The sequence below is a fragment of the Dendropsophus ebraccatus genome, chromosome 13 (assembly GCF_027789765.1).
Source record: "Dendropsophus ebraccatus isolate aDenEbr1 chromosome 13, aDenEbr1.pat, whole genome shotgun sequence".
In the NCBI taxonomy this organism is placed as follows: Eukaryota; Metazoa; Chordata; class Amphibia; order Anura; family Hylidae; genus Dendropsophus; species Dendropsophus ebraccatus.
The window spans coordinates 23419111-23444258 of NC_091466.1; the positions used below are offsets into that span (position 1 = coordinate 23419111).

At 41.8% G+C, this 25148-nt stretch overlaps 1 protein-coding gene across 1 annotated transcript; it reads right to left on the reverse strand.

The window, feature by feature from the left end:
• Positions 1-11599: 11599 nt before the first annotated feature.
• LOC138770525 (olfactory receptor 12D1-like) lies at positions 11600-12547 on the reverse strand. The gene has a single exon (XM_069949630.1). The coding sequence runs from the start codon at positions 12545-12547 to the stop codon at positions 11600-11602; it is 948 nt and encodes a 315-aa protein (XP_069805731.1).
• Between the last annotated feature and the right edge of the window lie 12601 nt (positions 12548-25148).

Consider the following 25148-nt stretch of genomic DNA (forward strand, 5'->3'; position numbering starts at 1 on the left):
CTCTCTCTATGAGAGATCAGTGTGCATATACTAGAATTCCCCCTGGGGAACTTCTAGTATATGTGTAAAAAAAAAAGTAAAAATGTTGTATCATTAATAAACCCTCCCCTAATAAAAGTTTGAATCACCCCCCTTTCCCCATTTTATGAATAAAAATAAATGAATAAATAAACATGTTTGCTATCGCCGCGTGCGTAATCGCCCGAACTATTAGTTAATCACATTCCTGATCTCGCACGGTAAATGGCGTAAGCGCCTAAAAATCCCAAAGTGCAAAATTGCACATTTTTGGTCGCATCAAAAGGCTATCAAAAAGTTGCATATGCGCAATCAAGGTACCGATAGAAAGAACACATGATGGCGCAAAAAATGACACCTGACACAGCCCCATAGACCAAAGGATAAAAACGCTATAAGCCTGGGAATGGAGCAATTTTAAGGAACATATTTGTTAAAAATGGTTTAAATTTTTTACAAGCCATCAAATAAAATAAAAGTTATACATGTTACATATCGTTGTAATTGTAAAAACTTGAGGAACATATATAACAAGTCAGTTTTACCCCAGGGCGAACTGCGTAAAAACAAATGCCCCCAAATAAAAAAAAATATGCTTTTTTTTTTTTTTTTTAAAAACTAAATTCCCCACACATTTAATTTTTATTCTGGTTTCGCAGTGTACTTTTTGAAAAAATACAGCCTGTCATTGCAAAGTACAATTAGTGGCACAAAAAATAAGGGCTCATGTGGGTTTCTAGGTGGAAAATGCAAGTGCTATGGCCTTTTAAGCACAAGGAGGAAAGAACGAAAATGCAAAAATCGAAATTGGTCCGGTCTTTAAAGGGTTAAAAGTGGCCCCATTGCAATCAGTTGGATTCCATACTGTACACTGATCAGCCATAAAACGTAAAAAATATATATGGTAATTGAAACATTGATTATCTGTTAGAATTTTACTGGTCACGGGATGGGATGTATTAAGCAGCAAGATCATAGTCAATGTTTTCTAAGCAGCTTCCTTGTAACTTGTAGATATGCTGTACAGTAGTCAATCCATAAAGTCTCAGCAGCACTAGGCAATAGTATGTGAGTGCTCATCTCACCAAACCGGACCCAGGTTCTTGTAGAATGCCAGGATAAAAATAAGGGGACCGCAATACCAAGGAAATTTCACTTTTTTTTAATCCCACCAGTGCAACGTTTCAGCTCAAAGTGTAGCCTTTCAATACTAAAGGACGAGTAGACTTTGGGCTGAAACGCTGCACTTGTGAGATTAAAAAAGTGAAATTTCCTTGGAATTGCGATCTCCTTAGACGCCCTAGGAGTCAATAGCAATCTTATTTAGATAGTGATCTGGACAATTAATGTAAACATCTCACTCAATCTTTATCTCCTATTATAGAACATCATGCTATTACGGACTAAAGACACACTAATATAATCTTACCTGAAAATCACATTACACCTTTAATAAAATTAATAAATGTATAAAAAAAAACAACAATAAGAAGTAAATAGTGCAATGAAATAAAGCTTCAGCCGCGAGGCACCCAATATGCGTTAGGTGAAATGATCCTGTTCTCCTATAGTCACCGCTGATGACTTATTATATACATGTGGATATATTGCTCAGAGGATTTAAAAATGATTGTATTAGTATTTTTTTCATAGGGGAATTAAATCCTGGGGACCTGCCAGCAAGAAAATTTTTATTTTAATAAATAAATAAAATTACTGATACATACATATGAATTTAAAATAAAAGCCAACTGAATATATGACTGGTAGAGACGGCAATGTTCTTCAAACCTAAACACTCAGCATTTGATTCCCGTGACTACAGAAGATGGATGCCACCCTAGGCAGGTGTGGTTTGCAATCAACCTCCATTCACTTCAATTGAAGTAATTAGCACCCCCCCCCCAAACTGGAGACAAGAGTGGGGCTGTCTCTGGAAGTAAGTGGCCATGTTTTTGTAGTGCTGGATAACCCCTATAAGTAAGTAGGTTGTGGATAAGGTTTAGGTGGAATGTTCTCCAGGCAGTAAGTAGGTCTTCCCAGTAGGTAGGTAATATCCCTATTCAGGGGCGGTCTTAGCATTTCTGGGGCCCTAAGCGAAGTTATGTCTGGGGCCCCCCCTTCGACACGCGTTCCAAAACAATAGACCTCTGTGTGTTGCCCCCAGTAGTATATACCACTTGTGCACTACCGCCAGTAATATATACTCCTTGTGTGCTGCCCCCAATAGTATATACCCCTTGTGTCCTGCCCACAGTAGTATATACCCCTTGTTTGCTTCCCCCAGTAGTATATAGACCCCTGTGTGTTCCCCCAGTTATATATAGCCCCCCCCGTGTGCTCCCCCAGACGTATATAGACCTCCTGTGTGCTGCCCCAGTTGTATATAGACCCCCTGTGTACTGCCCCCAGTTGTATATACCCCCTGTGTGCTCCCCCACAAGTATATAGGCCCCCTGTGTGCTCCCTCAGGGGTATTTAGCCCCCCTGTGTGCTCCCCCACTTGGATATAGACCTCCTGTGTGCTCCCCAACTTGGATATAGACCCCTGTGTGCTCCTCCAGTAGTATATAAACCCCCTGTGTGGTTCCCCCAGTAGTATATAGACCCCCTGTGTGCCCCACCAGTATTATATAGACCCCTTGTGTGCTGCCCCAGTAGTATACAGACCCCTGTGTGCTCCCCCAGTTATATATAGACCACCTGTGTGCCTCACAAGTACTATATAGACCCCCGTATGTTCCCCCAGTAGTATATAGACCCCCTGTGTGCGCCACCAGTAGTATATAGACCCCTGTTTGCTCCCCCAGTAGTATATAACCCCCCTGTGTGCTCCCCCACTTGGATATAGACCTCCTGTGTGCTCTCCAAGTTGTATATAGACCCCATTCTGCTGCCCCAAGTAGTATATAGACCCCCTATGTGCTGCCCCCAGTAGTATATAGACCCCTCTGTGAAGCCCCAGTAGTCTATAGCCCCCCTGTGTGCTCCCCCTGTTATATAGCCCCCCTGTGTGCTCCCCCCATTTATATAGACCCCCGATGTGCGCTCCCCTAGTTAAACAGACCCTGTGTGCTCCCCCTCCCATATAGTATATAACACAATAAAAAACACTTATACTCACCTGGGTCCGGGCGTCTCCTCTTCTATTCACTCTTGTGGCCGCGCTCCCCTTGTCCTGGCGCCGATGCTCCAGTGATGTCACTGGAGCGTTGGCACCACAAGGACAAAGCTGCCACTTGTGACCGCAGGGAAAACCCTTCCTACGGCCACAAGAGTGACTGACAGGAAGGGGGCCAATGTCTCCCGCCCTGTCAGTGCTGCTGCTGCTGCTGCATGTAACTATGAGCGCTCATTACGAGTGCTCATAGTTACAGTTCAGATGGCAGCAGTGAGCGGGGCAGCGGCCCTGTCCAGCGGTCTTGAGCACAAGAGTGGGGCCCCCCTGGATGTTGGTTGGGGTCGCTTGGGGTGCTTGGTGCCAAAGACCGCCACTGTCCCTATTTGATAGATACCCCCAGAAGGTAGATAATGTCTACTATTAGGTAGATGCCCTTAGTACGTAGTTAATGGCCACTCATTAGGCTGATACACCTAGTAAATAGGTTATGTCCTACCAAGTTCGATGACCGAGGCTTTTCGATGACTGAAAAAATGAGGATCTTTGATCAAACAGAGTCTACTGTGTATCAACGTTAAAGTGTCATGGTCCTACTCTAGCATTCTCACACTAGCAATGGCCTCTCCTGGGATAACAATAAGCCTACAATGGGCAGATAAGAGCCAAGTCTCTATTTATACCACCCACACGACATGGGTGGGGTGCAGGCCAACAGGGGGCAACCACACACCCTGCATACAACAGAAAAAAACTGTAAACAGCAAAAACTGGCAGCACCCCTATGCCTCTGTTCACACTGTAGGTTAAACACTGCATTTGGCTTAAGAACAGACAAAAAAAAAAAACAAAGTGCAAGAGCAACTATAATTGCAAGTGCACTTGCACCTGAAGGTTGCTGTTGCACTTTCTTTTTTTTGTCTCTCTTTTGTCATCTCTAATAATGACCCTAAAATTGATTATTTTACTATATAGGGCATTTTTACAGTTAAACCATTTCACTTTTTGGTATCCTAACGAGGAATTGTTATTTTAGAAGGTTATGCTCTATTCACAGGATAGAGAACAACTAGTTAATGTTCACTGTAACCCCATCAGCATTTTGACTTTCCTCGGATTCTATCTCCCCAGGTATGCTTACTTACTACATAGATACTGTTATATTTGGCATATACCAGCGTTTGGTCTTTCGTATTCTACTATTCTGTGCCAGGAAGGTGGTAATTATGGCATGGAAACTGTTGTTGTTCTCATTAAGAGATGACATCAGTGACAGAGATATGATATTCTGCTGTAGATATAAACTGTAAAGATTTGCAATTCCGTATTTTCCCATATGCTCTGTATGGTGCTAAAATATCTGGTCTCCCATTGTATGACTTGATGCCCGTGTAAGGCTTATCATTTGTTATGTTTCTCTGTGTTGCATGAATAAAACCTTAAAAAAAATGATCACTGTAACTGGTTCAGATAATGCAGAAAAATTGTACCTCAAATAAACAGAAAGCACTATGCATGCAAAGCCAGTGCTCCATTCATTGCCTATGAGGCTTCCGAAGATTGCTGAATGCAAGTGTGCCGCTGCTCCATATATTCATAGGATTTTTGTACTCCACTTTAGGACAATCCAAACCCCATTGATTTGTTTGTTATTACTTAACCCCTTCAGGATTTTCAAAATGTTCTTTTTGGTCTCTACACAGCATAGGTTACTATGCCTATAGTGAATGGCCATTTTTTAGCACCTGGGGTGCTGCTAGTGTGGTGTCCCACCACTGATGTTCTTCTCTCTCCTGTGCACCTGTCAAAAAACCTTTTCTCTCAGGTTAAAGTTGTAGTGAGGTTTTCTAAAGTTTCACCACTGGGTGTCAGTGTAAGTTAGATATGATGTGAACATGGTATTGCACAGCAGCAGGGAATCTACCTAATTGGGGGTTGAATTACCTACCTAATGCAGGAGGGGGTGTACCTACTTGAATCTACAAGACTAGTCTATGCATGTCTTACATATATGGCAAGCTTAGTTACTAGTAATGTTATGTATAACATGTTTACAGCCAAAACTTCAGGTCTATCCACCATTTGTTCTATAGGTACATAATGGAGAAGACATTGCCGGTGGTGTAAGCAGAATCCCCATCCATCATATATATTTTTAAACTTTTTTCCACATCCCCAAATTCCATGTTGAACATTTTCCTCATTAAAATAAAATGTAAATCATTTGCATTGGAACATCTTAGAAAAGTGAAGCATAATACACTTGTGAAATAAATAAAAATAAATAAAAAGTGAAAATATTAATTTAGAGCGTAACTTAAAAATCTTCCTCTCCACAAAAAAAACTCTTATAAAGCATAAAATGGTGTTTTTTTTAAATCATTGAATAAGTTATATGAATTCCAAAACTGAGCCATTAGAAAAGTACAACTTGTCCTGCAAAAGAAAACAGAGAAAATAAAAAACTAAAAAAAAAAAAGTTACAGCTTTTGGGAAGCAACAATGGGAAAATGAGAAAAAATGCTTGGACATTAAAGGGGTTATTCAACCTTAGAAAAACATGTAAACTTTCTTCCAGCTCGGGTGCAGTTTTCGTAACTCAGTTCTATTGATATTATTGGAGCTAATGCTGCGTTTACACGGAACGATTATCGCTCAAATTTTCGCAATAACGATCGCATTGAGCGATAATCTTTCCATGTAAACACAGCAAACGATCAAGCAATGAGCAATTTAGATTTTTCAACATGTTCTCAAATCGTCGTTCATCGTTCGCTAAAAATTCGCAGATCGTTTCGTATCGTCTTTCAAAGATTCCCCCTATGTAAAAAAATGGGCTTAAGCGATCTTAAAAACTATCGCATTAACAATTTTTCTTACAAATTTTCTTACGATTTTTCTAACGATTTATTCGTCTAAACGCTGATCAAATCGTTGCTTTAAAACCATTAAACGATCGATTGGGCGAATTATCACTCTGTGTAAACGTAGCATTAATTGCAAACCACACCTGAACTGAAGACAGGAGCAGTGCTGTCTCTGGAGGAAGTGGCCATGTTTTTCCAATGCTGGATAACCCCTTTAAGAGCCATAATACATCCCAGAGGAAGGGGTTAATTGAAGATTCCATGTACATTTACACTAATAGTCATAGGCCCCTTATGGTCAATTATGGTCAACGCTAAAAGGTGCATAAACAAATGTACACATAGGATCAATAGTAATGCTTTTGCAATAGGGCGAACGGTGTAATTGCATTTTATTTTCAGTTTCACCGTGCATTTTTTTCTCAGTTTCGCAGCATATTTTATGGAAAAATGAAGTCTGTTATTGCAAAGTACAATAAGTGGCTCAAAAAATAAGGGCTCATGTGGGTCTATAAGTGAAATAAAGGAAGAGCTATGGCCTTTTAAACACGAGGAAGAAAAAACGAAAGTGCAAAATGTTTTTTTAGCCCAGTCTTGAAGGGGTTAATACACATAGCAGACTCTTAACCGCTACTTGTATTGCAATAATTTATATTACAGAGAAATTTACAAAGTAAGTCCTTTAGCACTGCCACCGTAATATAGCTCAAGTAGCAGTCCCCAGGCTCTATTTTAGTGCTCTGATCGTGGGGGGCTCTGCCATTGTACCCATGTAATACACAGCTAGGACTGCTGGATTTGAAAATTAACCAGATGCCAACAGTTTACCCCCTTTAATGCCACAGTCAATAGTCACCATGGCATGTAGGTGGTTTAAAATCCATCGTGCACCCCAACACAATGGCTGATCCGGGCTCCTAGATATGGCTTTTGAAGTAGGTTATGGCAAAGGCTTGGGCTGGTTCATTGTCTGTCAGTGTAACACTGAGTATAACACTATGCAAGACTCTATTGTGGTGTCTTCACTTAATGTTTGTAAGGATTGGGGTTAACCCTGCTGTTCTGTTCGGTTCAGTCCAGGCCTATAATCCAGGCCTAAAATCTGGATTTTTAACTAATTTAAGTGTTTTATATGAATATCTTTTGCATTATTAGGCTATGTTCACACTGCGTAAATCCCGCAGAAACCGTGGCCGTTGTTTCAATGGCCGTAAATTTCTGCGGTACTTCTATAATTAAAGGGGAGTGTTTCCATCACCCCACACACGGATATAAAATACATGCACGAGGGTTCCACACATGTAATACACAAAAAGCAATTTATATGTTGAAATGCCCGTGTGGCAAAGTATAAGTATAAGTATAAGACTGAATGAGCATAGAGCTATGATAAGAAATAGAGATGAGCGAACCTCGAGCATGCTCTATCCGAACCCAAACTTTCGGCATATGATTAGCGGTGGCTGCTGAAGTTGGATAAAGCCCTAAGGCTATGTGGAAAACATGGATATAGTCATTGGCTGTATCCATGTTTTCCAGACAACCTTAGAGCTTTATCCAAGTTCAGCAGCCCCAGCTAATCAAATGCCGATCGTTCGGGTTCGGATGGACTCGAACCCGAACCAGGTTCGCTCATCTCTAATAAGAAAACATCTGAAAATAGAACTAACAGAGGAAGATAAAAAGAAATGTGGAGAAACTAGCATACCAAGACACTTTAAACAAGCAGGGCATCATATTTACGAACTAAAATGGCTAATATTAGAGGAGATCAATACCACTGGATCGGACACCAGGGACAAACGGCTCTTGTTACAAAGGGAGACATCTTGGATTAAGAAATTAAAGAGGACCTGTCACCCCCCGCGCTGGGGTGACAGGTTCTCGCCCCCCAGCTAGATCCCCTTATAGTTACCGCATGTCGCCGAGTCCCACTGCCGGAGCTGGTCCCGGGACGGAGATATCCCGGTGAGAAGCCGGCGCGCGCGCTGTGGAGATGGGTCCAGCGTCCATAGAGAATGAATGGAGCCGGACTCATAATAAATAATAAACATGATCATTATTTTTATTTTATTAGTTCAATTGTTCAATTAAGCCGCACCCAAAGGCCAATTAGTAACCCAAACTAGAATAATGTACCAACAGCTGTCACTTCACTAAGGGGAGGCCAGACAGCTAAATAACGTCCGTTATTTTAGACTCAAAATAACGGACGTCATTTTAAACGGAGCTGAAAAAAACGTTGTGCGAATATAGCCTAAACGTGAGTGGATCATTTATTACCAATGCTCACACAAAATAGTGTTTGTTGATATCAATATCTTCTAAGAGGAGTGAACATATACCGGTGTAGGAGACAAACCGGTAATACTGATGACCACACAGGGGCGTAGCTAGGATTCATGGGGCCCCATAGCAAAAAACTGTATGGGGCCCCCTGAATCCTGTACGTCCCCACCCCCCATAGCCAACTCTCAAACATACACAATGAAGCACATATATACACACACAGAGGCACCATTTACATATATACAAATACACTGCTGACATATACACATTTACACTGGAATGTGATTACACTAGTGATAACATATACACCATGAATAGACCATATACGGGGAAATCATCCCCCATGTGTAATAAGAACCAGAAATAATATGTGCAGCATTTTCTTTTAGTGGTGGGTTTGTTTATTAGAGCCCTGCATTAAGTGAAACTGCTGCAGAACATCTTTGGGAGCAAACCTGTCAATCACTTGAGATACTGCTGACATATACACACACACACATACTGTATACACCAGTGTTACAGACACCACAGTATAGCCACAGATACATACACACACTTACATATACATATATATACAGACACATGCACACACTTACGTATACATATACCCACAGATAAATACATACAGTCACTGACATATACATATATACACAGACACATATGTACACTGACTGACACACATACACAGAACTTACAGCTCCCTCGGTAGACACTAGAATGGAGTGTCCAGAAGGAGGTGTAAAGGACCTTTGATGACGTCATGCCCATCCTTACACAGAGGTATTAAGGACCTTTGAGTCATGTGATAAGGTCCTTCATCCCTCTCCTTCTGTGCGTACATGACGTGGCAGGTCCTGCTCCTCTGTCCCTCTCCTGTCCCTCGGGCTGAAGAGTACAGTGGCGGGTCCTTCTTCCTCTGCGGGAGGGGGGATGCAGTGTCAGTGGCATACCTAACATGAAGGCAGAGCAGGGCTTTCTGGGGCCCCCTTCTTGCAAGGGCCCCATAGCAGTCGCCTTCCCTGCCTTCATGGTAGCTACGCCACTGTGACCTCAGTAGTGGATGGACTTTCTACAAGCTGTTGGAGTTGGAGATTTATGTGCACAAAAGTCAGTTGCTTTAAAGTGATTGAAGCAGTTTATTTTTGTTCCAATTTGGGTCTATTTCACGTCATAACACAAATGCATTGTATGCCAACACGATTGGCCGAGCACAGTTATGCTCAGCCAATCGCGGCTGAGCAGCTGATGACGTGGCCGGCACTCGGGAAGATCGGAGGTGTTCGGGCCGGCTGGCCGAAGATGACGTTTGGCACAAGATGGCGGACGCGTGTCGGCACGGATCAGGTATGTATAAAGCACTACACTTCCGGGTACACGGGTGGGGGCCATTCACAGACATAACATACATTACAAAGTTGTATAACTTTGTAATGTGTGTTATTCTGTGAATAATTTTTTACCGCCGCACTACCCCTGTAACTAGAGTAACAACTGCCCCTTTTGTGGCATTGTAATGTAAAATCCTGTCTGGCTTTCTGTCATCTCGGTTACTGAACGTCTTAGAAACTACTGTCTAAGGCTATGTTCACACAGCGTATTGAACTAAAAAGATCATCCCGGATGATCTTTCACGCCACAAAGTTCTGATGCGGGCGCATTCGTGCGCCCCCACATCAGAAATTCCCACAGCACACTATGAAGCTTGCGGCCAGAGCCGCTCGCTTCATAGTGTGCACTGACAGGGTTTTCTGCGGCCGCTATTCACTGAATAGTGAACGCAGAAAACTGACATGTCAGTTCTTTGCGGCGCCGCAATGGAAGGTCCTGGCAAGTCCTTCTCCTCTGTTCCTCTTCTGCTACATACATGTAAAGATGAGTTTTCAGAGCTGTCTCGTGGGCTCTCTCCATGTCCTCTCTAGTTGTATTGAAAGTAAAGTAACTGTATAGAATAGTATTGTACTTGTCTACTGATAAGCTAAGACACCCCTTTAGCAGCCCAAAGTAAAACAAACGCATTTTGTCAGAAAGAATTTATTCATGCTTTTTTCAGGTCATCATAAAATAATAGAATTAGCTAAGACAAATAATTCACATTTACCATGTGAAAGGTTGAAAACTGAATTGAACCAGCACATAACTATACTGGAAAGGAATCCATCTACAGTATCATAATTTGAAAATGTACTGTATGTATGTGTAACTCTGCATGGACCAAAAGGACCGTGATAAATTGATAAATAGTAGTAGATGAACTATATAGGCCAAAATAACTCCTTTATTTTATTTTATTTTTTTTTTTTTAAAAATGGCTGGGGATTAGTATAAAAAACTATCAGTCATTTTTGACCGAACAGTACAAGTGTAAAAAAAGACGTGGAGCAAAAAGTAAACAAAAAATAAATAAATAAAAACTGCTATTAGTAAGAACTAGAGATGAGCGAACCTGCCAAGGTTCGGGTTCGTATGAACCTGAACTCTCGGCTTCTGACCTTGGCAGGTTCGCTCATTTCTAGTAAGAACCACTCAAATGAGAAAAAGTCAATAAACAAGTTTCAGAACCACATAATGAATATTTTAAAAAATATCAAATTTCAAATTTGAACAGCAGGGTTAAGTTTCTCCGTAAAAGTTTTTTTTTTTTTCTAAAAATTTAAATAAAACCAGACACACCCTTAGTTATAGAATTTCTGTGATTATTAGGACCCAAGCAATAAAGTTAATATGAAATTAAGTTAAATTATCTGTAAATTGAATTGCATTGTGAATGCCGTAGAAAAAAATACCTGGACTAAGCCATTGGTTATATAAACCCACATAGTCCTAGTGAGTTATCCAAATTAAATTGTAATGAATTCCATCAAAGTTCTTCAACAGACCCATCATCAGTAACATTCAGGACTTTTGGCCCTTGCACATTAAGGAAATAACGCTGATAACTTGCCGCCGATTCTGTGCATCCTGCAGCTAACTCTCTGCCCGTCCCATAGACTCCATTCTATGCTCGGGCGGATACAGCTTACCGCCCAAAGAATTGACATGTCGCTTCTTTGGGTGGACGACGGATCCGCCTGACCATAGAATGGAGCTTATGTGACTTGCGGAACTTCAAGTGGGAGCGCCGGGGGGCGAGAGGCGGAATCTGCGTCAAGTTATCCGTGTAATTTCCTTAGTGTGCAAGGGCCCTTATAGTAAGCTGCCAAGGGTTTTCCAGGCAAAATGGACTGATGAACTATCCACAGAATAACCAACACCCAACACCGATAAGCTGTTTGGCTCCCACACTACATAGTGAACAGATATGAAGCTATTATTCTAGATCCCTTGAACAATCATTTCCTCTTTTAATAAGTTTTTGTACTGCGTTTTTAACCTCTTTATTTCTTAAAGTATAAATGATAGGATTCAACGTCGGAGTAATCACTGTAAACAATATGGCGGCAACCCTATCTTTTTCTAGTGACGTTTCAGAAGACGGTCCCAGATAAGTGCTCATTGCTGTCCCATAAAATAAGGTGACAATGGTCAGGTGTGAGGAACAGGTTGAGAAAACCTTGGACCTTCCTTTTGAAGATTTGATCTTGAGGACATGAGTTACAATATAAATGTAGGACAATATAGTGAGTGAAAAGGTGCTTGTGCTTAGAAAGCCACTGACGATGGCCATAGTGACCTCATTTACATGGATGTCTTTACATGCCAGCTTTATTACCGGCTTCACATCACAGAAAAAGTGTTTGATTCTTTTAGTATTACAAAACGGGAGCCGGGATGTCATAATGGCGTTAACTAATGAAGTACTGAGACCAATGAACCATGACGACAAAACCAGTTGGATACATGTAGACCTTCTCATTATGGTTACATATCGTAGAGGGTGGCAGATAGCAACATATCGGTCATATCCCATGGCAGCCAGTAGGACACCTTCTGTGCATCCCAGAGAGTGGAAGAAATACATTTGAGTGATACAACCTTTGACAGTAATGGTGTTCTCCATGAGGAAGCCCATCATCATTTTTGGAACTGTCACTGAAGAAAACATTGTATCCAAAAAGGAGAGGTTCCCAAGCAGGAAATACATTGGAGATTGTAGAGAAGGATCTGTCCTCACCAATGAAACTATAGTAAAATTGCCAAAAACGTCAAGAAGGTAAAAAAAGAAAACAAAAGCAAAGAGAAGTTTCTGTAGCCATGGCTGGTTGGTGATCCCTGTAAGGATGAACTCATTTAGTAATGTTCCATTAAACTCTTCCATCTTCTCGTAAAAGATGAAACTGGGTATTAATGAATGAAAATCAGTATAAATGGTTTATTAAAGACAAACTGGAAAAAACAGATGAGAGTTATACCCAGTACAGGGCCTTAGAGGGCAGTGTGTAAGTTTACCTTCACCACTCTTCTCTTCGAAGCAACATTATATGCAGTTTATATCCTGTTTAGCTCAATACAGTATAAACACTTAGCTATTCAAAAGTATGCTTTTTTTTAAAATTAACCTTTAGACGCCCTTCTTCTTTTCATACAATAATAAAACGGGGGTGTTCATTTCATAAAGTGATAGCATATCTGTATGCCACCTACCCTTTTGCAATTTGTTCGGACAGAGCACAGGAAACGCTAATGCAACACTTTAAAACTGGCCCTAGTTGGATTACATACTTTACACTGATCAGCCATAAAACGTTAAAAAAAAATATATGGTAACTGAAACATTGATTATCTGTTAGAATTTTACTGGTCACTGGATGGGATGTATTAAGCAACAAGATCATTGTCATTTTTTGCTAAGCAGCTTCCTTGTAACTTGTAGATATCCTGCACAGTAGTCAATCCATAAAGTATGAACCGGACCCAGGTTCTTGTAGAATGCCAAGATAAACTAAGGAGACCGCACTTCCAAGAAGATTTCACTTTTTTAATCACACCAGTGCAACGTTTCAGCTCAAAGTGTAGCCTTTCACTGCTAGAGAACTAGTGTACTAGTATAACCCCCACTGGTTCAGATAATGCAATAAAATTGTGCCTTAAATAAACAGAGAACACTATGCGTGCAAAGCCAGTGCTTCATTCATTGCTTATGGGGCTTCCGTGTAAGTGTACCGCTGCTCCATTCATTCATAGGTTTTTTGTACTCCACTTCAGGATATTCTAAACCCCACTGATTTGCTTGTTATTACCTAACCCCTTCAGGTTTTTCAAAATGTTCTTTTTGGTCTCTACACAGCATAGGTTACTATGCCCATAGTGAATGGCCACTCATTTTGTAGCACCAGGGAGCTTCTATGATCCTAAAATATCTGGGCATGGCCCCATCTTGCTCAATTAGAGATTCAATATACAACAGTATGTCTAAATAACACATTTTAATGCCAAGACTAATAATAATAGTATAAGAAACAAATATTACCACCACCATATTATTATTAATTAACATCCAGTATACCAAGCAACATTAATACCAGCAACAAGACAAATTATATGAAACATATTATTGCCACACCTCCACCAACATCATTACCATCACATAATGACTGATACCATCATACCATTATTACTAGGGATGAGCGAACCTGGAGCATGCTCGAGTCCATCCGAACCCCAACGTTCGGCATTTGATTAGCGGTGGCTGCTGAAGTTGGATAAAGCCCTAAGGCTAAGTGGAAAACATGGACATAGTCATTGGCTGTATCCATGTTTTCCAGACAACCTTAGAGCTTTATCCAAGTTCAGCAGCCCCCGCTAATCAAATGCCGAACGTTCGGATTCGGATCAACTCGAACCCGAACCTGGTTCGCTCATCTCTAATTATTACACATCACATCAACTGCGCAAAGACCAGTATAGCCCCATGCACTGACCCATATAGAGATAGATTACATCCAGTGTCTTACAGGTGACATCTTTTCTGAACGCAGTTTCTCACTTTTCGCTTTGTTCCCCATTTGGCCCATCCATCATTAAGACTTCTCCCGGCCACAACCCGTCTCGACTGAATCTCCCAGACCAACATTTTAGTCTTCTCGTTCATACAGTATAGATGACCATATAGTAGTCATCACTCTGTAGGTAATCTGCACCAGTAGGTAGTATGCTCCTGGATTTTAGCCCCCTTGCGCCAATAGATAGTATCTCCCATCCAAGGCATCCCCCTGTACGTAATCTTTTTGTTAGTTACCCAGGATAATCCAGCGTGTTGTGCATCTTTAAAGCATAGTGGGCCAGCCACTGTGAAGTGAGCAGCTATCCTGTATATACGTTGCAGGAAAATGATAAAATCAGACATTTTTATCAAATCCCTTAAGGGAAATGATAAAATGACCCCTCAGTTGGGTCATTTCCCTGAAGAAAGTCAGGGATTTGATCAAATCCCTGAAGAGTTTCAGTGAAATGATCAAATGGACAGGCCTCAAGCCTGGTGCCTGGTTCAATGCACATATGCGACTACTGCTCCCCGTCCTTGAACCAGGCTTGAGGCTTGTTCAATTACTCACCCCAGCCAGTGTCCGTATGGCGAAGGGAAGGTGCCAGGAACCGTTGGGATGCTCCAGCATTCAGGTACCAGGCACAGCAGTGGGCAGATTGGGAGCAGGAGGCCCAAGATGGCGCCTGTGCCGACATTCAGGTTCATATGTGCATTGAACCAGGACCCAGGCTTGTTGTTCAATTACTCACCCCAGCCAGTGTCCATTCGGCGAGGGGAATGTGTCGGGAATTGGTGGGAGGCTGCAGCATTCAGGTACCAGGGACGGCAGTGGAAACGGGGGGCAGGAGGACGAAACGTGCATTGAACCAGGCACCAAGCTTATTCTTTTTATCATTTTACTGAAACGGTTTAGGGATTTGATCAAATCCCTCACTTTCTTCAGGGAAATGACCCAATGGAGTGGCCATTTTATTATTTCCTGGGATTTGATCAAATCCCAGATTTTATCATTTCCCTGCAACATATATTTATCATTCCTTAATGCCAGAGAACTCATAGCATCCTCAAGACCTTGCCTTATGGTCACTCCCGTGGTGAGCCCCACGGTGCTATGACGGAGGATCGGACAGTCACTTGCTAGATGGTGAGGTGTGATGCCGAGATATAGCAGGACCCTGAGATGTTGTGTCTTGATGCCAGTGCCGGTTAAGCACACAGGTATGGTGGCACACCTGCTTTTATTTTAAAGAGCCAGTTACACCTTGCTTCCCTGTGGTCAGTGACCTGCCGGGTTGCTAAAGGGTCCCTTGGGTTGTGATCACGATGGGCCGGAGTGGTGTAATGACCCTGCCGGACTATCGGTACCGCCCCCCACAGAAAGGGGAAGTCCCTTTATCATAAATAATCTCTTGTTTAGTTGAAAAGTACTGAGGTGCAGCAGAACATACAGCTGTGCTTTGACAGAAAACTCTTGAGAAAACACTTGATAATACACTTGATAATACACTGTAGTACACTTGATAGTATAGGATCTAGATCTGTGATAGGAGTATAGTGAAGAGTATAGTTGTGCTGACTGGGTTGCGTGTTGAGAGATACAAAGAATCAGAGAAGCAGAGAGGAGGATGTCCAGAGAGTCCCAACCCAAGTAGTACTGTGCTCTGCTGGAATGTTGGAGGATGAGGTAGAAGAATACTTTAGAAGAAGAAGAGACTACTTGTGCCTGTGTTTTGACCTTTGGGTCTTCACACCACCCTATCTCCACCAGTGTTGGGTGACCCGTCCTATGAGGGGGACACAAGCCCCAGACCCTGTTACCTGGGATGAGTGGAATGCTGAGGGTTCCCTGCTAACAACTGTGCTGCGAGATAGAGTTCCTAGGCTCTTAGCAACTTTGCTCTATTTCGATCAGTTCCTAGCATCTTTGGCTTTTTTGTGGATACTGTCCTGCACTGTGACTCTCCTAGTCCACGGTGTGGGTTGAGATAATCTCATACTTGTCCTCTCCTGTAGGAGTTTAACACTGCATAGTGTTGTGTAGAGAAAGCTGAGGAGAAACTGTTAGCTGTGTCTTGTCTTTCTTCCTACCCATACGGGGACCTGACTAAGACTGACTTACACTTCCTGTCACCCATGTGACTTCCTATCTCCAGCGTATCTAAAGGGCGCTGTGAGTGAGTGAAGGTTCCGTAAGAAGAAGTAAAGTGAGAGATGATAGAACAGAAGAAGAAGAAGAGACTCTTATTGGTTCATGGGTCTATGTGACGCACAAATAAACAATAACCCTATTCATACTTCAGCTGTGCAGCATCTAAACACACACATCTGTAATAGCGACATCTAGTGGCGAAACGTTATCACTTAATTCATCACCATTGGCTAACAATAAGTACAGGCTTTTATGAAGGGTGTAACCTCTAGCAACACCCGTGGTAGGACACCACAATCTGACCCTATGATCACTCCATATATTCAAGGGAAATGCATGATCTGCCCCTTTAACCATATGCCTTAAAGAAAACCTGATTGGTCAACACTGTTTCAAAAATGTCCTTGCTCCACATATTTCTATATATCCCTCTTATGATCAATTATACAAGCAATACGCTGCTAACCAGACGCTGAGGATTAATTATGGGTAATTGTAATAAAACACATCATCCCTGGAGAGATAAACCTTGTTATAAAGGCCCTGGAAAATAGACAGAACATCAACACTGCTTAGACTGTAAAACATACAATGCAGAACATATGAGATGTCAGATTAAATGAGGTGAGAAAATTTCTTTCATTGCATTTCACACGTGTGTCACATTAACACAATGCCACATCCAACAGAGCATAACACATTCTGGTCTTATACATGCCAGATATGTATTGTAATATTATAAAAATACATACAGAAATGATATTGAGCCAATACTCTATATAGGCGGTGTCTTGTAGCAACATTCAAGAGAAAAGGGCTGAGCTGCCATACAAGGTCCAGAGGATAGACCAGAGTGACTATATCTGGAATTAACTCAGATCCTTTTTTTATCCTTTTAATATAATTTCGATATGAGATAACATATAACAGCTACTGGGGGTTCCACCAATAACACCAACCAGGGGAGGAGGATGTATGAATGGAGCAGTGGTTGACTATGTGCACTTAGGCTTAACGTGATGTATATTTCTGTGCTATTGTCTAACTAGAGAACTGTGGTTAAAAATAACGGGCTTCTGTGTTTTTCTTATCCCTATCCCTTAGGTTTGCACAATCTACTGGCTGAAACACCCAAGACTTGAGGCTATTTGTCAATGTGGACTCTACATATGATCAAGAACCAGACCCAGTTTAATGATTTTCATCTTGAAGGATTCGCTAACCTTGAAGACTATAGAATTGGTCTGTTTTTTATTTTTCTCCTAATCTACCTCCTCACTCTCTCAGGTAACATGATCATCATTGTGGTGGTACGTCTTCACGTGAACCTTCACACTCCAATGTATTTCTTCATTACCAGTCTGTCCTTTCTGGAGATCTGGTACATATCAACTACAGCACCCAAACTCTTGGCTATTCTCGTGACCAATTACAAAACTGTTTCCTTCCATTGGTGCTTTACTCAGCTCTACATGTTCCATGGACTTGGTATGACAGAATGTGGGTTATTGGCTGTGATGTCCTTAGATCGATATATGGCTATATGTAACCCGCTCAGGTATATTAGCATCATGAATGATAGAATGTGTAGACATCTGGTTCTCTTATGTTGGACTTTTGGGTTCTCGGCTGCAACTATACCGCTCAGTTATACTATAAGACTGCCATTCTGCGGCCTACGCTACATAGATCATTTCTTCTGTGACCTTGCTCCCCTGTTGAGATTGGCCTGTATAGACACCAGCCTTAATAGTAAGATTAATGGTTGTGTTATTGGCTTTGCTACTATGTTTAATTTTATAATTATCATCATCATGTATATTAATATTATATATTCTATTATGAGGATGAGGACAAAGACCGGAAGAATTAGAGCCTTCTCAACCTGTTCATCTCATATCACTGTGGTGGTACTAATCTACGTCACTGCATTTACTGTCTATGCTGGCCCCAAAAGTAGCCACTCAGTGGACTACGACAAGATGTTTGCTCTGGTATATACCATATTTACTCCATTTCTGAACCCAATCATTTATAGCCTGAGGAATAAAGAAGTGAAGATAGCAGTAAAGAGTATTTTTACGCTCATCTCTAAAAAATGTACTACCATGATTACCAAAAGCCAATTCTGAGATTCAGATCGGGAAGACATCTAAGACATCGAATTGGATATTTTTTTACCAGTGAAAGTTCCTTTAGCCATGTGCATTGTGGGAGCCCAAATGTCTAGATTATGTTGCTTATAAATTATATGTATTTTCTAACAGCAAACCTGTTCCTTCTGGGTCGGATGAAAAAAGACACATATCAATCCAGTCCATCCAAGTGAGACGAGAAGATACGGACAAAGGCAGGAAGTGTGAGTGGATAAAGAGAAGGGGTATGGGAAACCTTAGACAAGAAGTCTATAGATCTACATGACTGTTTTGAAGCCCTCCACTGTTTTTGACGGCTCCTGAGGTGGCAGCTCCACAGATTTAGTGGTAACAAAGGCTTGTTACCTCCAGGCACCGAACATTTTTTACTCCACGTAAAAGACTTTTTTATGGAGTTTTTAACTAGATTGTTGCACCATATATTTTTTTCTTTTTTCTTGTTTTTGTTTTTTTTTTTTTGGGGGGGGGAGGGCTTTAATATACTTAAATTGATCATATGCCCCCATAAACGTCTTTTCTCGAGACTAATCAAACTTGATTCTTTTAAAGGGGCATCATGCCCTTTACTAGTTTAGTTGCCGTCTTTGTATCTTTTTTTCATTTCCATTACATTCTTTTTGAATGAATGATTTATATGGAGGATAGTGTCTCTACTGGCGCCTCAGTAGATGGGATAGGCCACAGATAGCCTAACCTAATGGTGGTGGGGGGGGGGGGTTCACTGGGAATGGAAGGGGTTGAATCATTTTCTGTACAGGGGTTGAAAGGGGTTTGATGGAAATGTTGCCCCTGCACTGGTCACTGTGCCCTCTGTCCCCTCTCATTCTAAGTGCCGCCTGTACCCCAGACTGTGCCTCCTTCTCAATAATAATGCCTTCTGGGCCCCGAATTGGTTCCTCTCCTCCCTACTTTTTGTATTTATAACCCCTGGACCCCTCTCTGTACTCTCTTTCTGTATTGTAGGAAAATAAAAAATATGAATTATTATTATATATTTTTATTAAAAAAATTTAAATATTAACTTAAAATTACTTAAATAACTAAAATAACTTAAAATTTTAAAATATTAATAACTTAGCCCCACTCCTAGGAATCTGCTTTCCCTCATCAGAACTGCAACATAAAAGAAGATGCAAGGGATCCTGCACCAAGGCTCCCATTCCTGCAGCTCATAGGCTTCAGGATTAAAGTTCCTGAGGTCTTTCAGAGTGAAAGGCAGATCATGAAGCTAACAGCTCTGTGCGCCGACATTCAATTCAGTTACATATGTGTTGCCAATAGATTTGGGGCATCAAGCAAGAAATCCGGGGCTTGCACCTTGAGTTCCTGTTCTGATTGTCTTGTGAATAGATAAATGAACTGAACTTCCCAAACCAAGATTTGTTCTGAACTTTGCAAGAAAAAAAAAAATTGCGGCACAAACTGGATTTTTCGAAAGTTTTCCCTAAAGTTCGTCTGAAATGGTAGCCGCACATAGTACATTACATGACAGCAAAAGTGCAGGTGCAAGGGTTTATCCATAGTCCCATGCAGCCTGGAAATGGGCAATGCAGCCCCCACCCCCTTTTTGGGGCTGAATTGAACATCAATTTTTGTGCCATGAGCTCTAGTTTTTATTAGTACCATATCTGTTTAGATCGGACATATTGATCACTTTTTATTAATTTTTAAAATAAAAAATGTATTTAAAGAAAATCATCAATCCTGGCTTTTTTTTTTTTTTTTTTTTTTACAGTTTTTTTGTTTACGCCGTTCACTGTGCAGGAACAATGTTGTTTCTTTTAATAGATCGGACAATTACGCACGCCACAGTTCATAATATGTTTATTTATTTTGTTAGTTTTATATGTTTTATTTATAAAATGGGAAACATTTTATTAAGTGTTTTATTTCACACTTTTTAAGTCCCCCAAAGACTGCATTGCTCAGTGTTATCTGTAATCATTGCACAAAGCCTGCCTGTGGCAGACTCTATGCATTGATTGCCGATCTGACTGCCAAAAGGAAGATAAGAGACCTCCGGCATTCAGTTGGAATGTTTAGAACCCCTGCTGTAAAACGGCTGGGGTCCCTATCGGACAGTGACAGTGACTAGTTTTAAATGAGGTACTGCAGGGGTTAATGGCGGGCTGATGGCAGCTCGTCACTAACAGTGAGGACCCGGCTGCTAATTGCATTGCTAATAGCATCTGAGCTTACTTCATAGCACCGCCGAAACCACTGGCGTACCAGTAAGTCATGGGTCCTTAAGTGAAAAGCTTCCATAACATACGTCATGGGTCCTTAAGGGGTTAAAGTCCTTGACTTGTAAACTGCAGTTATAATCAGCGACCATTATGGTTCTACCCCTTTAACTTTTAAGAGTCACTTGACATAGCACCCATAATACAGTTATCTAAAAACACCTGTAAACCAGAGTCTGGTGACTGCTATAGTGGTAACGAGATAATATAAGACTTCTGATACTGTAAATCTGTATTGTGTCCTTTGAAATATAATGCTTGGACAACATACAGGCTTGACTTCTGGCCCCTAAGACATCTGGGCATCTAAATTACTCATGATGGCAAACACAATTGGGAGTCTGTGGATGTATACAGTACATGGCAGCCAATATGCTTTAAGATACCTCCCTGGTTCTGGGTCATCACTACTGGAGGAATGTAGGTGAGATGGCTTGTCCCGATTTTGCCATTGCTTGTAAAGTTGAGATGATGTGTTTCAAATTTCACATTGCCCTTGAAGATAGTATGTGCTAACTTTTGTATTGCCCGTAAAACATGAGGTTAGATGGTGTGTCCTAAGTTTGACTGCCGACTTGGGGACTGCCACTAGAGAAGAAGATAAGATGGTGTCTGCTGACTTGGGGACTATCTCAGAAGTAGAAGGCACTGTCCAGGTGGATTAGGCCACTGGATGGATGGCTTCTGCTTCTGGTGAAGGTGTCCAACACAGAGCCTGAAGCATCTCCAGCAGGGCCTTTGCAGGCTCTTGACAGAGTGGAGACACAAAAATAAAATGTGCATTTTTGTAATCCCTGACAAAGCCATATCCTGTCTCTTTAATAAAGTCCTGGACCATATCTTTTCTGCATACTGTTCTTTTCTGCCTACTGTTTCAGCCATTACAACAGTCTATGCACTGCACACTCCTGCTCTTTCATTTCTCTGGACTGGAGGGGGCAAGTTCTGCCACAGGAGTAGACAGACTCCCAGTAGTTGAGCCGTGGTGACAAGGGCGGTGGTGGTGTCAAAGGAGCCGCTTGCCTTGACAGCATGTCCTCCGGCCACCCCCAAAAGGACTCATGGACACTACAGCTTCTCATCTTCTTCAGGCCTTCCTGTAAATACTTGTGGATGGCCAGACTCCCAGTAAGCAGCTCCATTATGATCACACTGCCAACCTCTTGACATGCTAAGGATCTATGGTGGACTGAGAGAAATGCTGGTGTAACGTGTATGTGAATTATTTGACTTTGGCAAGGAGGAGCAAGCTGGGGGTACAGAACGTGGTGAAGATCCAGGACTTCTCAGTGCTGAACGGCAAAACGATTTCCGCCACTGTAATGTGGCGAAAAATCATTTTCTGTTCAGCGCCTAGAAGTCCCGGATCTTCAGCACGTTCTGTACCTCCAGTGTGCTCCTCTTTGATGATTTCCTACTGGGACCCCCCAGCTCCGTGGACAGGAGGCATTACTTGAACAAGCTTTTGGCGGTGTCACGCTCGGAGCACTAGCACCTGAGGTGAGCGTGTGATGTCACAGACACAGATCATAAAATCATATAAAATCATGTAAAACATATTAAAACATATAAAGAACCATAAAATCCTCCTGACAGTCGGTTATCAATAAGGGAGTATAACCCCAAACATTTACCCACTGCCTAAAACAATGATAGGCGAGAGTAGAAGGGATGAAATGGCGGGGATTCAAAATCTGCTTATTTCACTGTGTGGCCACAGATACTCTAGGCCACGGCCATTTGGCGCAGGGCTGCAAGTTTAAAAGTTGTTTTTTAGGACAATAACTGCATCACCTGCTAAACGGATCCCAGGACAGATCTTGGATTAAAAGCAGCTATCTGATGGTACAAGCGGTTTGTGGGGGTCAGATTGTGGATACAGAGTCACTTTAATGCATTCTCACATTCTAGTTTGCAGTATCACACTATGTGCTTTCCAGGTGCCTTCTATCTTTTTTAATTATTTGAATTTAAAGGGTTTATCCAGCGCTACAAAAACATGGCCACTTTCTTCCAGAGACAGCCCCACTCTTGTCTCCAGCTTGGGCGGGTTTCTGCCATTCTGCCAGTTTCATTGAAGTGAATGAAAGTAATTGCACACCATACCTGAACTGGAGACAAGAGTCGTGTTGTCTCTGGAAGAAAGTGGCCATGTTTTTTTGTAGGGTTTTTGGATAACCCTTTTAAATTCTTCCTGTATTTTTACTATATAATTCACACATTTAGATGATTTTTATTATTCATTCTTTATTAACATTTAGTTCACATTTTAATAAACCAGACAGATCAGGAGAGTGGAGGGGTCTTCTTTGTTTGTTGACTATTTTTTTCTGTAGTAGTGTCTGTCTGATTCTCTTGTATGGTCAGCAGCAAAATAATAATGGTAACTGTAATGTGTTGTTATTAGTAATATTTTTCTATATACCCCTTAGACTACAGGCAATACACTCCTAACTATACCCTGAGGATTAATTATGTACAACTGTTCCAGAAACAAATTGTCCCTAGAGATATCAAACACTTATAAAGACCCTGAAAAACAGCAGAGGATTGACGCTGTGATCAATGCATGTATACCCTTATAGCATACACTGGAGCATGCACGAGACGGCAGACTAAATGAGGTGAGCAAAATACTTTCTTTGCATTTCTCTCTTAAAGCTACTCTGTACTCACAATCTGCCCCCCCCCCAACTGCTTGTACCTTCGGATAGCTACTTTTAATCCAAGATCTGTCCTGGGGTCCGTTCAGCAGGAACGGAGATGCGTTGCAGGCCTAGGGCACAGACACTCTAATTTTGTGAAAATTTTAAACTTTTTTTGCCACCTACACAAAATCTACACATAACCTACATAAAACCCCTAATTAATTCCTTTATAGAGACCATCCTCTGCATCTGATACTGAGCTACTGAGCAAATCTGCTAGGACATGCCATCGTTTTATGTTTAATAAGAGTACAATCTCTGGGACCCCCACAATTTCTGAGAATAAAGGGGCTGCCGCACTGATTTAGCACTATTGCCCCTTCCGTGTTTTCCTTGAGAAGCAACTGTATGTGAAGGCAACTGCAACTGGCCAGGAGCCCTGAATCAGTACTGTAGCAGATCTATTCTCAGAAACAGTGGGGGTCCCAGAGGTTGGACCCTCACTAATTATAAAGCAATGACATATCCTTTGTGATGACATTGCCCCTGCACTCACACAGAACACCAGTGTCTGTCTGCTGACTTACACATCACCTGAAACCCCTAAAACTTCTTCTGTTGCTTTGATTCATTCTTGTCTTGACTACTGTAACTCCCCATTAATCTGTCTTTCCTTCTCTAAGCTCTCCCCTCTCTAGTCCATCCTAATTGTAGCAGCCAGACTCATCTTCAGCCGTTACACTGATGTCTCCCCCTGTGCCAGTCACTACCCTGATGCCTGCCTCTGTGCCAGTCACTACCCTGATGTCTCTCACTGTGCCAGTCACTACCCTGATGCCTGCCTCTGTGCCAGTCACTACACTGATGTCTCTCACTGTGCCAGTTACTCCACTGATGTCCCCCTTTGCCAGTCTCTACATTGATGCCCCCATGTGCCAGTCACTACACTGATGCCTCCCCCTGTGCCAGTCACTACACTTATGCCCCCCTGTGCCAGTCACAATTATGCCTCCCCTCTGTGCCAGTCACTACAATGATTCCTTCGCCCATGTCAGTCACTACACTCTGAGACAGTCACTACACTGATGCCTCCCCTCCGAGACAATCACTACACTGATGCCTTGCCCTGTACCAGTCACTACCCTGATTCTTCCCCTCTGTGCCAGTGACTACACAATTGCCTCCGCCTATGTCAGTCACTGCACACACAGATTGACTGGTGGCAAGCTAACCCCACTCTACAATGGTTGGACCACTATATGAATAATGATGATTCTACACATAGGACCGATCAATAAGATTGAATAGACTGTTTGTGAATAATCCTATAAGGAATAGAGCATCAAGTATTCTTATAATATAATATAAACAAGAAGAGTAAAGAGACGTGCACTCACCAATGTGGTATGCCGCTGGGGTGCTTTATTAGAGGTTACTTCCACATATGCAGGGAGGGGGAGGTGGAGGCAGGTGTATTCTCAGGAGTAGACAACGATCGTTTCACGTGTTCCCACGCTTCTTCCGGTCTACGGAATGACGCCATGCCACTAAGGAGGTGCTTAATATACGTACAAGTGTAAGTGATACAAACAGATTAAAATAAAATTCAAACAAAGGGTGCAAATTCATTGCGTTCGTTCAACCCTAATGGTCCGAGCGCATTTAGCTTTGAGATCCACAGAGTCTCTTTACGTAGCAGGTTGAGATGGCGATCCCCGCCCCCTGGGGACTGGTTAA